Below are 18,271 nucleotides of genomic sequence, written 5' to 3' on the forward strand. Positions count from 1 at the left end.
ATCCTTCTATTGGTTTCTTCAATTTTTTTCATGCCTTTCATATTAATAGGCGATGAAAGACTACACATCAAGTTATTGCCTCAGCTCAACTGGGAGCTTGCTGGACCTCTTCAGAGTTCTCAGTTATTAAACAGAGGACATGAAATACAAGATTTCAGGTTTTGCCCTGCAAACAAAATGCCTTGTGCATTCAGATTTCCTTGGAACAACTTCTGGGAAACTTTAGGGCTCCCTAGGAAGCTTTCTGTTCCATCTCTCATTGGAGATCTAACTAAGATCCTAAGATTAATACTATCCCTTTTCAATTAATGTAACTGTCTCAACAGCAAGCCAACCATGAACAGGCTAGAAGCTTATGCTCAGGGATCAATTATTTTTTCTGTTTCTTAATTTTAATTGGTATAGCTTTCCAGATTTGAATATCATAATAATCTCTCGGACTTCATCAAATAGCAACACTGCATTTGATTTACAAAAAATCTACCGTATTTCCAGTAATGCTGGAAAAATTAAATCAAGTCATACAGTATCTGCTCCACTCACCAGTGATGTAGAGTCATCTCTTGTAATGCACCCCAAGGTATAACAGCCTTGGTTTTTTTCATTTTGTTCTCAGAAGCTGCAGTTGTGGAACCGAGAAAAGTTTTATGTGCCATAAACTTAGCAGGTTTTGTGAGAAGTTTTTATGCCAAGCAATTTCATCCCCAATGAATCTCCTTAGGGACTGATAATCCTATGAGAAATAAAACCTCTGTCTTATGCCTACGCTCTATGATGCATAACTATTTTCCACATGTGCCTGATTCTCTAGTTATCTTTTCCCCTCATCTATTTTAGTTAGGAGATTTCTTCTGCTTTTTATTTTGTTTTGTTTTGTTTTTATTTGTTTCTCTAAGCTGTTCATTTTCACAAAAAAAATATAATAATATCTCAGCAAGTATTGATCACCATTTATTTAGAATTATCTTGGAATTCAATTTCAGTGATTTGACTTGACAAATTTTAGAAATGCTGACAAAACTGAGAACCCAGTGTTCCGAGTGTCTACCTACAAGACAGGGAAGGCTGAAGTCTGGAGGAAACTGATTCATGTAGCTTACTTACTTAGATTTTTACTGTGCTAAAAAATGCTACTAATTTACATTCCTACCTAAACTTCTCATCGCATTCTGATGTTTGTTTTTATTTTTGTTGTTTGTTTATTTGTTTGTTTGTTTTTCCCCCACATCTTTTACTGAATTATAGAAACAATATTTCATTTGTAAAGTACCTATGGTACATCTTCCATTGTTTTATGGAGCGATTCATTCCTCTTTCTCAAAGGCATGCCTTGCCATGAAGCCTATTCTGGTCCTTCCATGATCAGCAAAATTCTACCCATCAGATGAGTTCTCCATGTCATGGACCTACACTCTGTTACTCTTTGGGTAACAGACTAAAAGAAATGTAGAGGTAGTGTGCTGTCATGCTAGACAAGCTCAGATGGGAGGTTTTTGTGACGTAGAGAGAAGAACCCATGTCTGATGTTGAATACCAAAGAGCCATCATGAGAAGGCAAAATGCCTTTATGTTGTGAGCATGGAAGAAGCATTTCTTCCTGTGGACCACATATGTCTCACAGAGAGCAGCTTCACAAATTTTGCTGCTCTACAATTAAGTGTGATTTTCACTGCTGTACTTGGTCAGGTCCTATTTACGCCAACTTCAAGCTCAGTTTTATAAACATTTATGCAAGTAAGCACTTACTTCAGTTCTTTTGTTTGCAGTGCTTGGGTCCTTCTCCTGAGCAAAAGTGTTATAAGAATCAGAGAATACAAAAACCTTTGTTAAAGGATAAATGTATTACTATATGAAATATAAATAGCGAATACAGTGTTTGATTTGCAGTTTCTAACCTACACTGCATTGAATTTTATGCTCTTTGCCATTTCTGCAAGCTGACAGGATTCCGTAGGAGCTGAAATTCTTCAGTGTTTTTCATCATAGCTAGCACTAACCAAATATTGATCTGTCTGTCTTTACCATGGCATGCCTTAGCAAGAAACAAAGAACTGCCACTCTTTGAAAAATACTGAAACAATATGAGTTAGGACAGACTTTCAAGCAGATTGCCTTATGTTCAGATGTGTCTCAGGAATACAAAACCCACAGTGTCCTTATTTAATGTTTAAAACAGTGTTGGCACTTAATACCAACAGCTGATTCTGACAAACTTAAAAAAATAAAACCCACAGAATTTTAAACAAAAGATAGTTCTTTTGTCATATCTCTAACATACTGAGTTTGCTTAATTAATATTTTATGCTAAATTCAGGCTTTCTCACTTTCCACAATGGTTATACAATATTAGTAATCATAGAAGACTGTACCAATCTGTTAACAGGAGAGCATCAGACCCTTTAGTAGAAGGTTGTTTGTGTTGTTCCCTCCTCAGTGAATTTTCCAGTCTATAAGTATGTTAGGATAACCAATGAAAGCACCAACTGAGCTTCTAAATCCTAATTTCCTCATGTAGGAAACATAGAATAAAGGCTTCCATTCTTATAATATAGATTGTTGATACATACGCTGATACTGTTGGTAGGAACTGATGGTTTCCTTCATCCTTTTCAGGGATATCCCTTGAGAGGGCTTAAGGCCAAGCAATATGAGCAATTAGCATTTGCTGGCAAAAGGTTTTTTCCTGCACTCACCTGAGAACTTAGCTGGTTTGAAGGGATATGATCAAAACCGCTCACATAGGAATATATGAAAGGCAGTGCTAGCCTCTGTACAGCTTTTCCCAAGAGTCTAAGTGCCTTGCCTTTGCCAAGTGTTTACAGCAAAATGCGCTACTCAGTGTTTAAAGCATGGGTTCTGCTACATTTAATTTAATTATAGTTCCTTCCTATTTGCGAAGTCAGGATTGTAAAATGCCCTCCTGTAGTGACAAACAAGGACAGAAACAGTAAGCACCTCTCAGATGCCAGGGACTCATCCATAAAGATTTGATTTGTCAGGCTTTGGGGTGAGCTTTTAAGTTCAGGTCTTTAGTCATGTTGTTTACTGATGCTTTAGTGCCAATGCTAATAATAGGAGACTAAAAATTACAGTGGTTAGTGGGCATCACTACATGAAGAGCAGTGCTGATTAAAAGTGCTGCTGGCACCCAGCCCACTGCATGGGAGATGCAGCCAAAGTGTTGATTGTTATTTACTGTGTGAAGTCACAGATGCTGGATGTGGGCCAGCTCTTCTGCTTCTGCTTGTTTTCCTCTGAAACTGCCATTGTAAGCAGGGGGTGGGGAGAAGCCTCTCATTGTTAGAGTATCTTTCAGTGGGAGGTTCAAAACCTTGTTCAACTTTGCTGTGCTACTGGGAAGCAGTATTAAAATTCTTATTACACTGAATTCAAACAGGAAGCATTGAGTTTTACCCGATGAGGCTTGAAACAGCTCTTACATTTATCTTACCAATGGCTGTCAGTGGAGAATGATTTGATCAGTCAGATGAGATGTGATGCTATCGAGTCCATTGGCTTCCTCAATGTTCCTAGAGATTCAGGCTGTTGCCGCTGCAGATATGTGAAATAAAAGATAATTCAATAACCTGTGATGTTGCCTTTGTGAGTCATTAGCTAAATTCTACTGCAGTTTAGAGTGGAAGGATTTTTATTCATTGCTTTCTGTCTATGACATAGTATTTTTCTATTTGGTTGCACCACAATTATTTTCTGAAATATAAAACAAGAACGATTTCAATAAAGAAAATGTTCTCTGAAGGCTCTATTATTATTTTTTTTAATTTATTTTTGTTTTTACAGCTTACAGGTCAGAAAACTATGATGAGAAATCTAATCAGAAACAAACGAGAAAACAAATACAGTAGTCTCAACTGCAGTATGCAGGTGGTTAATAGCTGTCCCTTTCTCGATACATGAAAGGTAGAAGTGATAACTGAAATAAAAAACAGCAATAGTTTGCAATGTCATTGCACTGAGCACGGGTTATTCATTAGAGAAAATGAGTTTATATCCTTCAAGATAGGGATAGTTCATTAGAAACACTCTCATTCATACATATGGCGTATATTGGTTTTGTGCTGGGTATAATATCACGCAAATGGAAAGAATATAAATAATGGCCGTAGAACTTTTCTTAGAATTAAATTTTTCATAGGAGTAAAAAACAACATTAAAAAAAAATAAAAAATGAAAAGCAAATGAAAGTCATACAAAAATCATACTGTAAAAATGTATTTGTAGAATTTCTGCTTTCCAGATATCTTTGTGTGTATCGATGTACAGGTTCTTTCAGCACACTTAAAAGGCAAGAAAGTCTTCAATTATGTACTAATTAATCTTCATTTTACTCCAGGAAGCATTTTTAGAACAAAAATTACATGAAATTCCTTTAACTATAATAGTGTTTTAAGTACACTTTGTCCTACACTTTGTATGTGTTCTACTTTAAATAGATGTAGTATAATTAATGAGTATGAATTGAGCCAAACCAGAAAAGAAAATCCTATATTGAGTCCATTCCCTGTGTCTCTGGCATTCACAGATACATACTAACTTGAAAGTTCTTTGTTTGTCTAATAATTCAGTAATTAAAATAGATAAGGAATGTAATTTTAAAATGTTGGGAAAGTTAGTAAAATATTTTAATTATATAATGGCATGTAAAAACTGATTAGAGTAAAAAATTTGATTCTGAGTTGCTTGAGGAGTTATCCTCACTCCCTGAGAAAATTACTGGTGCTCATTTTATGGGTAACTGGCATGAAGAAAACAGCAGTGTTGGTTAGAGTAAAAAATCTTTACTATTGAAGCCTGTCTATGCTCCTCTTCCCATTTTGAGTAAGGAGGTATATAGTCTTTGCTGTCACTGTCCATGGCAATGATGTGAAAGGGAGACAGCATTTCTTACTTCATGCCATTGAATGAAGCATGTACTTATGTAGTTTTGTGTAAGTTAGCAGCAAATGCTGGAGTTCTATGTTCCCTAGAGTAAGTGTTGTCAGATGTCAGAAAAAATGCATTTGTTTCTTGGTAATTAAAAGCAGCTCTCTAAATAACTTTTCAGAAGAAAGGTGACTCCAGTCTGAGCTTTTTCTGTCGTATCATAGAGCAAGCCATACCTCAAAATGATAGGTGTAAAGATAGAATAAAGAATAAAACCAACATTCATCCTTTTTGAGGAGTTTGAGATGCTGTCCTGCCCACCACCCCCAGACCTTTGACAAACTGGCTTTTATAGCAAGAGATAGCAAAGCTCAAGAGGAACACAGAAGCGGGGTAAGAATATAATTGCCTGATCAAAGAACCAAAGTAGGTGTCTCTTTTGCAGTCACTGCAATTATCTCATACATGCGTTGATTTCCTGAAAACTTCCTCAAAGTGCCCATTTGATGTGGAAGTGTTGAATGATAAATCGATACAAAGGAAATTAAATGCCATTCATCCAATTTCTAAAAGAGGAGCCCAAATACAATGCAACGGTTCAGAAGATTCTGTTCAAAGAGGCAGTTTCAGAGAAATGACTGTCTATAACAGATTAGAGAGACAGGATTCTTTTCCTTTTAGTCCACTGAAGAAATAACCCCTTGAAATTTTACTAACACCTGATGGACAATAGTTATAGTTGAGTCTCCATAATTTCATTGCTTTCTCGGTGGTGTCTAAGTGCGGCATGAAAATGGCTGCTCCCCTGTCTCCACATTTCTTCTGTTGGTGCCCCTTCTAGAAGTATTTAGAGCAAAGGATCAGGGAAAAAAAAAAAAAAAAAAAAAAAGAAAAAAAAAAACAAAAAAAAGAGAGAGAGAGAGAATTAACGTGCAAACTTTTAAAGCTGTATAAATGAGAAGTTCTGTTGTACTATCTAACTTTTCCCAGGTTAAATTTCCCTGACTTAATTTCCAGTGTTTCACTTTTACTTTCTTAAGGCTGCTTCACAAGCTGGTAGAATCTCATTTACGTGTATCTTTTGAGCTACATTTCAGACTGTGTGAAATCAAGCTTTTCTTTCACCCCAAACTGCATTTTGTTTGTATTGACTTCTTTGAACTCCTAAGTTTATGTCACCTTTTTTAGCTGCTGCAGTTTTGCTTCCTCTTAGTGTTTCTCCTGTGTTACCAAACGATGTGATCTGAATGTCAGAAGTGCCACCCAGCCCCTCTGCCTGTAAGGTCACGTCTGATGTGTATTCTGCCTTTTTACTGGGAAAATAAATAAATAAATGCGTAAATAAAAATCAGTATTAAAAAAATACCCTATATTCTAAGAATACTTTCAGGATGCGATGCTAATCATGCTATTTCTCTCTTCAGAATAAGTCAGCACTGAAATGCATTCCTGATAAATACATCAAAGGTTGAGTTAGATTTATTTTTAGGATAGAGAAATGAGTTACAAAATACCTGTTTTTTTTTGTTTAGAATACAATAAGTTACAAACTTATTCACAGCATCCAGTTCTGGCAGTGGTCAAAACTTGAACTTAGCCTGATGGGTAGTGGCAAATTTATTTTTAATACTGAAGATATTCCCAAGTAAGATCAGTAGTGATATATGGAATATAAAATAATGTACTATATATTGAGTTATTCACTTTTATTAAATATAATACCCTCCTTAGTGGTCTGCCCAAGCTAACAGAATTCTACATACAGCCAGGACAAGATTGCATATAAAAGATAAGCAGAAGTGAGCAGGGACAGCTCTGGATGAGCTAATGCACGGGGGAAAAAACAAACAAACACCTTCGGTCACCCGGTCTTGGAGATAAACAGTGATGTTACAATAATCAGCAGGCACTCCAAGGAGCCATTTGAAACAAGCTGTTGTGGATTTGCAGCTGTAGGAAAGAAAATTAAACACTTGGGAACCTTGACATGGAAATTATCATCGTGATGCCATTGTTGCTTTTTGTCACTTGTAGTTTTTATTTTTATTCTACAACTACAACCTCAAGCACTATAACTCTACCTCCCCTGCTCAATTACCCCATCTAAACATGGGATCCATGCAATTTTAACAATCCATCAGCCTAATCACTACCGCAATTAGAATCACATTAGTTTTTTCAACAAATTCAAAACCATTTTTTAAACATGTCACTGCTTGTTTGAGATAAATTTTTCTATTATTTTCATCCTCCCACACCCACCTTAGTGCTTTTGTCACCATTCACCTTCCTGGCTGCTGGGATTTCAGCTTTTTTTTCATAAGGGCCCATGGCTACAGAGCAGCAGAACACTATTATCTTACATGACTTGGCAAAACATCTAGAAACTGTTGAGATTCAGAGATTCAGAGTTATGTTTTGAACGTAGCAGTTGTTAAGATTTATAAGGCTCATATCTGTGCTACAGATACCTGTTTGGCTCAGCTGCTGAAGAACAACAGCTGACATCATACACATCCATTTTAGCAAAAGCCTTTAGTATGCTTGTACTGCTAATGGCAATGTGTCAGCCTACATGTCAGGGTGTGACAGGACCCTTCCAGAGAGAGGCTGTCTGTTTTTCTCCTTCCAAGTCATAATGAGACCATGTTAGACATCTCTCACCAAAGTCCCTATCTTCTCCTTAGAGGCACAGTTTGTACATTTGTTCCTTTTATGTGCTACTTTGGAATGCATTTTATTTCACAGAAGGAACAAGGCAAGAAAAATTTATGAACTAAGTTTCAGTGGGCTTGTTCCCAATAATTTATGCAGTACTAAAAACTACAGACAATGAATTTGCAGAGATGCAGCTTTGGAAGCAAGGAGTGCATAGAAAAGATCTGCCCCATACACACAATGTAACAGCTTTCCAAAGCTGACCAACAGCACAAATTCTCCCTAAGTTTAAGAGTTATCTCATATATATCAGTATTCTGTGTAACAAGAAGTGTAGAGTAGTTTTTCCAGTCTTTCCAGTGTTAGCTCACAAAACTCAGGCTGTAGCCACTGAATTTTGTTAAATTGTCTGCCCCAACCAAGGGCTTGGCTATTACCTCTCTTCAGGTTTACTGCTGCTGGCTCATCCCTTAGCATGGACCTATGTGAAACAAGCCCAAGCTGTTCACCTCTCCTCACTGACCACATGCCTTCCATCCCTGCTGCTGAGCCCTCCTCATGTTCTCCACATCCCTGGGAGGGCCCTTAGCTTCTGCTCTGTACTCTGGCAAGCACGGAGAGAAAGTAGCTGGCCATGGTTTGACAGGTGGTCTATTTGCAAAGTAAGAATGCTTTGTTGACTCATAAACTCGACATCCGCTGTCATCCCTTTTTGGGGTGCGACCTTTTTGGCAGTGCTGCCATTCTGGCAACCTCCACAGCTTTTTTCTGTTGCAAGGGACAATTTCTTTCCAGATGCAGAGCATTGCAATTCTGGTTGAACTTCGTGAGGTGAATGTTGTCCTGGATTTCACTATTAATTTGGCCTAGATTATGAAGGCAATTTTTTTTGTGTTCTCATGCTGATTTTGTCAAGCTCCTGTTATATTCAAATGAAAAATTAAGAACTGGACCAGGCTATGAAAAGCCACTGTGGGCTGGAGCCGTGGGAGTTTTGTTAGAATTAACTTTAAAGGATTTTCAGAATTATGTGTATGATTTTCATTATATTATGCATTCATGGTACTTATAAGGTTTCAGTTGGAATAGAAGTCTATGCAAAAAGAGAAAATAATATTGTTAGTCAAAGACAATTAAGTTGATAGACACTAACATATACCTGAAATTAAGCAGAACACAATTGGATGGGATAGTTGACTTGCAGAAACCTATGAGTAAAATATATTTAAAACTGCTGAAGTTCATAATGCTGCTTAGTCCAGCATTACAAAGTGTTTATTATTCAGACAAATTTATGAGCTTAGTGTTTTGGGTTTTTTTTTGTTTTTGTTTTGGTTTTTTTTTTTCTGCTTTGTTCCCTTTTCTGCACTTCACTGTATCTTCGTTTTTTTGTCTTTTGTCTAAAATGGGTGTTGATTAAGTGGTAGAGATAAATCTGCCCAGTGCAATATTCTTAGAAATACTTTTTTAATAAAAAGACAGCTTAGACAGCATGAAGCTTGTCAATAATTTACAGGTTTTGGAGTAGCTCATAAGACCGTGTGCTGGAGGTGTAATTTCCCAGCAGTAAAACAGCAAGCAGGGGAGACCATCAAAAGGCAGAATCATATTTATTATTCTTTATCTCTTCTTTCTGTCAGTTTGTCTTATTTTCTCTGAAAAGGAGAGAGGACTGGACTCAGGAATAACAGTTCAAGATGAATTTATGCTCCTTTCCTTTTCTTCCAGAAGGAAAACATAATGCAATTTAGTGGAATTTTAAAGGACTGTCAAACAAATTTTCTGTAACAAAATGAATTATATATGCATCTGGAAGAAAAAAAAAAAAAAAAAAAAGAATCTAGTATCTGGTTTAAATGTCCAACATTTTTCTTTTGAACTATTTAATTATATTGCTTCCTAAGAGTTAAGTGAAAAATTAGACACTTTTTTTTTTCTTTTTATATATTACAGTTAGTACAATGGAAGAAGTCATCAATAACTTGATATAAAGCCATGGGGAGTACTTAACAGTCACAATATTAAGTGCCTTTTACAGAAGTGGAGAAATATCTTGACAAATGCAATAATGCCAGATTTATGAGTCAGGAAAAGAATGTTATTGGAGGTGCATGATGTTCACTAGATATGCATTTAGATTCAAATTGCACAAGGAAAAGCTGTTTGGATTCTTGTAGAGTCTCAGAAGAAACCTCCAAGCTAAAAAAAGAAAAGTTTGAAACCAACCATTTTTTCTAAGGGTAATTGGCCAACATTTCAGGTTTTAAATGAATTACATTCAGTGGATGGAAGATGTAAGCAGGCCAACCTAGATAAATTCAAGAAGCTGTTCATTATCTGCGCGTTCATTTTGCTTCCATCAGTGACAGCCTCTGTGGCTTTACACAAATAGTTTTGTACTTATGTCTCCATGCCTGCCCTTTGTCTACCTGTTCTGATCAAACAGAATTGTTTCTTATGAGGTCTTTGCATGCTCCTACTTATCAGAAACTTGAGGGCTGATTTTGGCTGAGGGCAAAATTTTGGTTGAGGGTGACATCAGTCAAAATAATCCAATGTCTACAGATCTGACAAGGGTATTTCAGGCAGTGCATCATCTCTCAATTAGCGAAATGACACTATTTGTTTCTTCACATAAGCTGTCAAAGCTACAAATATCTTGTTGTTCCTTATTTGATCTAATAGAAATGTCATTTGTCATATGAAATGCTGTTATTACACTGACAAACAGTGTTACGCTGCTCTTTATCTTCATATGAAGCTATTTCCTTTCCCCAGTGCTCCAGAATAAGATCACATATGAGTATGAATAGCATAGCAATGGACAAATATATACATTTGAACCTTAATGACTTGATTTTCTTCCCTTCCTTCCTTTGTTTCCAGACATTTGTCTCACAGAGCTTGCAAGGCTTTTTTTTTTTTTTTTTTTTTCACTCACTGTAATGAATGAATAAGGAATTAAGGCAAAAGGAAATTATGTATGTGCATTGTCTGAAATCATCTGCTCAGTCTGGAAAGTTTGGGACTTGACTCCACAGTCTTGCCTTTGATTTTTACTGCACGACTTAGTAATTGATATTGTATTCCTTGTTTTTCCTACCTCTTTACATAAGTCATTTTTATAAAGTCACTGCTCTAATCCTCTTTTCTTCCCCTTTGTTTCCCTTTGTTTTCTCTGACTACACCCTGCTGTGACATATTCAGCTCATTCTTCCTTACATATTTCAGTTTATAAACAAGATGTAAAGAGGCAGAAGGATCTACAAGCCTTGAGAAAGACCTTCTGAGGTGGAGTTTTTTGAATACAATAACTGTAACTCATCAGGTACACTATGACTGCATATTCTGATCGTGATACTGAACAGCAAATGCCGTTTAGCTTCATGCTTGGTTTCTGTGCCACACAGGTGTTGCTCGCCCACGACCAGTGGTGACATTGACACCTTGCACTGTAGCACAGTGGCTGCTACTTATGCAGTCACTCAGTTCTATATGCTGAATTTCAAAGTGATGTACTTTTAATGCATCAAGATTGTTAGACTGAAATCAGGCTCTCACAGTGTGTTAAACTCTAACGATTACACGTGTTCTATGTGGTCTTTTAACAAGGGGCTCACATGAATCAGATTCCACATTATTTATTTATTATCTCTTTTTCCAGGAATGTCCCAGTGGTGTTGTCAATGAAGAGACCTTCAAAGAGATTTACTCCCAGTTCTTTCCACAGGGAGGTGAGTACTTGGCAGCCCTCATTGGTACAACAATGCACAGTGGTATGTTTGTTCACTTCTAAATCTGATAAAAGACCCTATTCAAATTAAGAGACTGTTGTCTCAGGCTCTGCCTAAACTTGTAGGGGACTTATTGGACACATTTAAAAGTATAAGTTTCTGAATGAAATGCAATATCTACATCAAGTCTGCCTCCTGTTACGAAGTTACCACCTGTATTTGGGTATCTTTGAAGTAGGTTGTTTCCTTTCAAACTTCCTGTGCATTCTTTACCATTCTCTTTTACTCTACAAAACCTTTCACAGTAGGACTGAAATCTGTAGGAGGCACTAAACTTGTGGGTCAAATTAAAATCTAGTATCAATGGGAGAACTCCCTTGACTTTCATGGAGTTCCTTTACATAAACAAAGGCTTTTTCTGCTATGCTTAATTTCAGTTCAATGGCTTCCAAGGCCTTCATTAATTTCTTTTTCTAAATTATCCTTCAGTACAATAAACACAACACAAAACATTTAGCTTTTTCTTTTACCTCAAAACTCAGATTATCTTTTAGTTTGTATAGTTTCCCTTCTTTTCTTCTGCTTACCTTTACCATTCAGTCCTCCCTATTTTCCTACAGCTCTTCAGTTCTGCCTCTTCATCTTTTCCCACAACTCTTGAGATTTGTACGCTACCATGGGACTGTTCAGAGCTCTCCATAGCCCTTTCTTCTCATGCATGTGAAGAAAAAAAAAAAAAAAAAAAGAAATAAAAAAAACCCAAAACATCCTCAACTTAATTGGTAGGAATAAATGCATTCCCATTTTAAATAAAAACCTACAAGGTAAAGAGCAGCATTCAGTGTGGATTACCATCACTGGGATCCTCAGCAAATAGGCACAATCAGTAGGGAAGAACAAGAGGCTAGAAGAGTTGACCCTCTTACTGATTATTTCTGCATCTAAGCTTTTAAGCCAAGCTAATAATTACAGTTTCAGATATTTCATTTTCTAACCACTCTGACTGGTGAAAACAACTTCTCTATATGTGGTTTACTATTCCTTTTCTGCACTTAAAATTATAAGAATAAAAAAAAATCTTATTGTTATACTCAGAATAGTTCATGGGCAAAAAGAAAAAACAGCTTTTACACAATCAGAGCTAAGATTTATTGTTAGAATAAGTGCAGTCTCAAAAGTATAGCCTTTGGTACTCCAGAGCTAATTGTTACAAAGAAATAATAAAAATTTAATGCAGTTAAAATTACTACATAGACGCTTAGTTTCTACCCCGTTTCCTTGTCTTACGCTCACTTGTCCACTGCTCCTCTGGGCCTTTAGAGGAGTGGCATAATTTGTTGGAGGAAGTGAGGAGTCAGCATGCGGAATTCTCCCACAAGGAATTTGATTTTTTTAATGCTTTCAAGGATTCACTTGGGACCATTTGTGTGCTTTTCACAGCTGGTTTTCAGCTCTATGTTGCATCTAAATGTATTGTATATATGGTGTCTTTTACTATTTCTTTGTTTCTTGCTACCCCTAATACCACTTTTGTCCAGTTCCACATCTGTTTTTCTTCACCTGGCTTCAGGAGAGTCCATTATGGCTGTAGGTTCTCCAGTTCCAGACTGTTCCCTGTCTCCTCCCATCCTACACATGCCAGCATTACAGCCTAGAATAACCGTGTTTTTCTAGAGTTGCACTGCAAAAATAATACCAGTCAGTCTCAGAAACCTGGCTGATCAGAGAAATGGCTGTCGCAGTTGCACCGGGAAAAACAAAGACAAAGCTGCAGGCAGATCAAGAGGAGCCCATGCAGCATAAGCCTGCCTGGCCTTCATCCTGCAGTGAGCTCTGCAAATCCTGTGGCATATCAGCAGCAGTGGCAACAGTATTCAGAGCTGACGATGTTTCTGTACTATTTGGAATGAAAATATGCTTTTTCTTTCTCATTATTTAACTTTGGAAAAACACAGTAAAAAGAGTCCCTATGAAAACCAGGGTCCAAATAATGTGAAAGCATTATGCAATTTTCCTCAAAATTTCAGGGAAAATAATTAGAGGAAACAGTAGAAGAGCTGATTGTCCTCACAAGAGTAGCAGCTCAGAGCAGTAATCCTGTAGTTTTTGTGCATGTGGTGAGACTTGTAGCATTTTCTGTAGGTTTTGAGATGTTTTGTAGATTCCTGTTACTGGCCTTTGCTGTTTTTTGAGAGGTCTGAAAACCAAAGTCTGTTCTTTTTTTTCTCACATTAGACAAGATCTCTTCCAAGAACCATTGATAGTGTATTAACTGCAGGGTGAGGTCACCATATTGAAGCGTCTAGTTAAGCAGCCAGTTTGGATGTTTCACCTCTGAGTGTACTGCCAACATGCTGTGTGCAGCCAAGGCCTCTGAATGTCATCTGAACTTAAAATACTGCTTTTGTATGTGATAAAAGAAAAATGTTTGAAATCACAGCAGCAAGGGCAATGTATTCATGTGTTCCCAGGTTAAAACATCATACGTGTAGATGTGTGCCACAAAGGTTCACATAATCAAAAAACTGTCACAACAGATCTTATAATTAAAACTGTACGTATCATCTGAGCAAAATGAATGATGCTGAGTAACGCTTTAAGCCCTAGAGTGATGAAGCAATCGTCAAAATGCGATCTGCCAATGCCATCCAGCAACTTCATCAGGTTTTGTCAAGGACTACCCAGGACTAGGGACACAGGATCTACAAGAGTATCAAAGGAGATGATACAGAATTGGGATAAAATGAATGTATTTCAAAAGGCTGGAGTAGCTTTCTGAAAAGTTTTCCATGCCGAAAAGATAGAAAAGTAGAAAATTAACATTCTAGAAAATGAGAAAGCCAGTGCTATACTGGTGAATGCAGCTTCCCTGCATACACATAACAGGTTCTCTGAGAAAAAATAACACTGGGATTTGTTCTTCAGCCAAGAAGGTCACAAATAGGAATCTACACACTGAGCAATTATTGTGCTTTTCAGTTAAGAATAGAACAGAACATCTTCATGGTTTTCTAAGGCTTACTTTTGGATGTATAACAACTATCATTTTTTGGTCTGATATTCAAAATGTTTTAACGATGTGTTTCAAAAGAATTCTGATTTAATATCCGTTCCTGCCTCAACCTGTCAAAATATCAATTTAAGCTCCTACTTAGATCAGATCCCTGAAATGAAAACATGTCTGACTTAAGAAGTAAAGCTTTTGTCTAAAGTGATTAATGTTCAAGATGCATATGGGGATCACATTAAGTAGCTGTAATTAAAACACCAGAGTACCTCATCCTGCAGTGCTTTTAAAGGCAAAATTTTGACTAAAATTACACGCACAAACAAAATGTAAATATATACCAGATGATTAACAATATTTTGCATGCTTTCAAGAAATGAGTGCCAAGAGATTGGGAAGGTATTTAAAATTCAATGTACAGTATTTATGCCTCTATAATATGGTGGGTTTTTTGTGTTTTTTTTCTTTTTTTTCCCCTGAAGATGACTTGCATTCTGTATTGTTGTACAACAGATGTCTCACAAGACTTTAGAAAACATGAGAATTAAAATTCTAAACATAAACTTTTGTTTAAAAGCTTATATTTTTCAGTTAGATTGGAAATTCACCTGCTAAGTCATGCTTAAACAATTACAAGGATGGCCAAACCTTGGTCTCAATCTGTGAAGCATAGTTTTGAGTTTCTGTTCAAAATATATTACTCCTGGACCAGTTTGTGTCTCTTGGAAGGAATCTGGTGGAAATGGAAAGATACATCCTTACAAAACCATATGCTGGATACTGTGTAGTGTTTCCAAAATGAGTTGGTAAGCAGTCAAAAAGGCTTGAAAAGTAAACAATTAGTGAAGGCATCACTCTTTTAGTCATCTTTCAGAATGTTATAGACCACTTCAGTTAGTCACAGCCATTTGTGTTCATGGCTTTTAAGCACCTAGTTGCTGTAAAATGGAAATTGAACAGCAACCCAGCTATGGGTCTTTCACCTGTGGCTGCTGACAAGTACCCGACAGCCAAATGGGTGGCAGACGCTGCTGATGTGACTCTGAAATCTCAGCTGCTGCATGTCCCTGTGCCAGTTTGTTGTGCAGAGACCCACAGCAGCAGCAACTTCTGACCCGCTCATATTCAACTGAGGCAATGTGCCTGCTGCCAGATTAAGAGGCATACGCCAAGTGCACAGATGGCAGTGCCTGTTTCCATCACTTAAAGTGACAAATGAACACATTTTTCTTTAGCACATGAGAAAGATCTCCCATCATGGTCATTTAACTGATGAAGTAGCATTCCCGTCGTTGCAGACTGTTTCAGAATACAATAACATGACTTCTTAACCACTTGTTCAGGTCTCAGTGATTAATTGTTTGCATGCAGCAATGTAGTGTAGTTGCACATACACTTACACTTCTAATTTACCCCCTCCATCCTGCCTCCCCTAAAAAGTTTAAAGTGATTTGAAATTTAATTCTAGTTGGTGTCAAAATACAGCTTCCTATAATTATTTTCACTGAATGAAATTAAATGAAAAAGATGTGCTTACTGTGACACATTTTTGTTCTTTTAAATTGTAGATTCCACAACTTATGCACATTTTCTGTTTAATGCATTTGACACTGATCACAATGGATCTGTAAGTTTTGAGGTGAGTGTTATATCACCTGTTATATCTTTCTCTACATTTTCTTTAATGTTTTAATGTTCTTTGCAGTGAAGCTGAATTTGAATATGGATCACATAAAAAAACTCAAGTTTTTCAGACATGGTAACAAAATCATTATTATTTTAAAATCTTATATTCTAGAAATGTAACAAACATTTTTTTGTAAATTTGCCCATTAAATGGTAAGTCAACTTATTCAATAGTTGCATAACAGAATCCTTATCTTTCCTCCTTCTTTCAAGATGAGAAACACTCTCATCCAACTGAAGTTAAGAGGATGATTCAGACAAAAGTGGATTACTTAAACGCTCTGTTTTCCAGGAGGAGGTTCTACAAGCATATCTAGTATATAAAAGCACAAATGTTTAAAATGAATTCTTCCTCCATTTATCTGTCCATTCTGTTTTAAAAAATTCTGTCTTTCCCTGTTGAGGTTGATATCACCAGCTACAAAGGCTGATGTCACTTATACGAAACCATGACAAAAAAGGCAACTCCCTGCAGCAGTTAAATGAAAGTATGTTGTGCTGGAAAAGAGCCCTTACTTTATGCTATAGAATTAAAGGTTTTGCTTGTTTTCCAATGGACAGATGGTATCCCTACAAACTGAGGTTGGTCTGGAATTAAATTTAACTGCTGTAAATTTGTTTAAATGTCCTACACATGTTTTTAATATTCAAAGGAAAATCTTTTTAAAAAGTTTTTATTGTTTTATTATTGATGTAATATGGAGAATCTTCGCCAAGCAGATGCACTGTGATCTCAAATTTAAACCTCAGCTGGAACATAACCAGAGCAGTTTGTGGGGGATTATTTGCATTTATTTAAAATCACAAACCCCATCTGCATTCTCCCAGGCAGCTGAAATCGATGAGCTCCATGTAAAACTGGAAGCAGAATTGGAGCTTTTATTCACATCTTCTGTACGCAGGCTAATTCTACAAGGAATCCTGGTAACAGTAACAGCAGCAGCAGTGCTGGGAAGTATTTTTAGCATCAATATTTAAGAAACATTTCTTCTGTTTTCATTAGGGAAAATGAGAACAAAAGAAGCTTTTGTAACCTTCCTGGACTATTTGTTCACATTTGTATCTCAAAGAGAAAACCCTAAGAAATGAGGTAGATGTTAAGCCTTTTTTTAATGGATTTGAATATCTCAGAGTGCAGGTCTGTGTACAAAAGAGGCTTTGGAATAAAAGAAAATAGGAAAATAAAAGAAGCAGCATTTTTTATCATTGCCAGAACAGACATTTTCCAGTGTTCAGTGGTACAGTATCAACTCAAATAATGTGACCCAGACTTTGATCTCATTTGCACTAATTGTAAGCCCAGCATAATTCTATTGCTGTCAAAAGACCCTGCTTCAGTGTTGTTGTGCCATGTAGCAGCTTCGTACTTACAAACAGTACAATGAACACTCTAAAAGCATCCCTCTAATGTTAAAAATGTTTTGTTTTTTCCTAACCACGTGAATGTAGCTGTGAATTGTGAGTTTTGTGAAACGGGAAAAATCACATTATCTTTTTTTCCTTGATCCCTTTTATCTTAGATGCAACCATATCTTTTCTATACCAACCCACACTCCAGTTTCCTATTTGCCAAAAATAAACTACACCCAAAAAAACACATAAACAAAAAAGACTCATTAAACCCACTGGCACAAAGAGTAAAGGAACAGTAGTGTGATTTAAAAAATTGGAGAATAAATAATGATTTATTCCAGGCTTCTTTTTACATCACAGTGTAAGATTAAATGCAATTTGGGACAGTGGTCTGTGATCTGTGAAGAAACAAAGCTCTCTGACTCTCTTCTGTGTGAAATGGACAGGAAAGTTTGAAATGGTATTGGAAGAACTACAAATATAATGTATAGGATATTTTTTTGTCTGTTGCACTTTCCTTGTTTTTTTCTAATGACACTGTGGTAGCTAGAATTGCAGGAAAGAAGGAGGAGAATTTGGTCTAGCCTTTTGATCTTTGTTCATCACATTTTTAATCACTAACCAAGTAATAGACTTCAGCAGAACCTGTACTGATTAAAAACAAGCCTTCATTGAACAAGGCTCCTTAGTGAGGTTGCTATGTATGTGAAGTTTGGCACATCCCTATATGTGTACCATCCTGAAAAGTCAGACTCTTCAGCCAAAGAATAGTCTAAAAACAAACTCATGGAATCAGCTGCTTGAAACTTTCTTTCTTATACCATAATTGTGTCAATTTAGAGATTAACGTTGTTTTTTCATTACTTATGCAAAGTAGTTTTGCTTTATTGTAAGCAATATGCAAGCAAACATTCAAATCAGTGCCCTGAGTTTACTGTAGTTGCATTTT

The 18,271-nt window shown here is 36.5% G+C and overlaps 1 protein-coding gene across 7 annotated transcripts in view; it reads left to right on the forward strand.

Moving 5' to 3' along the window:
• Positions 1 to 18,271, forward strand: part of KCNIP4 (potassium voltage-gated channel interacting protein 4) — a 372,702-nt gene that overhangs the window by 344,028 nt on the left and 10,403 nt on the right. For all 7 annotated transcript variants that reach the window (XM_015862833.2, XM_015862835.2, XM_015862837.2 and 4 more), the window contains 2 exons: positions 11,207 to 11,276; positions 15,852 to 15,922. In XM_015862833.2, the coding sequence (XP_015718319.1) occupies positions 11,207 to 11,276; positions 15,852 to 15,922 (141 nt within the window). The remainder of the gene's footprint in view (positions 1 to 11,206; positions 11,277 to 15,851; positions 15,923 to 18,271) is intronic.

The sequence above is a fragment of the Coturnix japonica genome, chromosome 4 (genome assembly GCF_001577835.2).
Source record: "Coturnix japonica isolate 7356 chromosome 4, Coturnix japonica 2.1, whole genome shotgun sequence".
Lineage (NCBI taxonomy): Eukaryota > Metazoa > Chordata > Aves > Galliformes > Phasianidae > Coturnix > Coturnix japonica.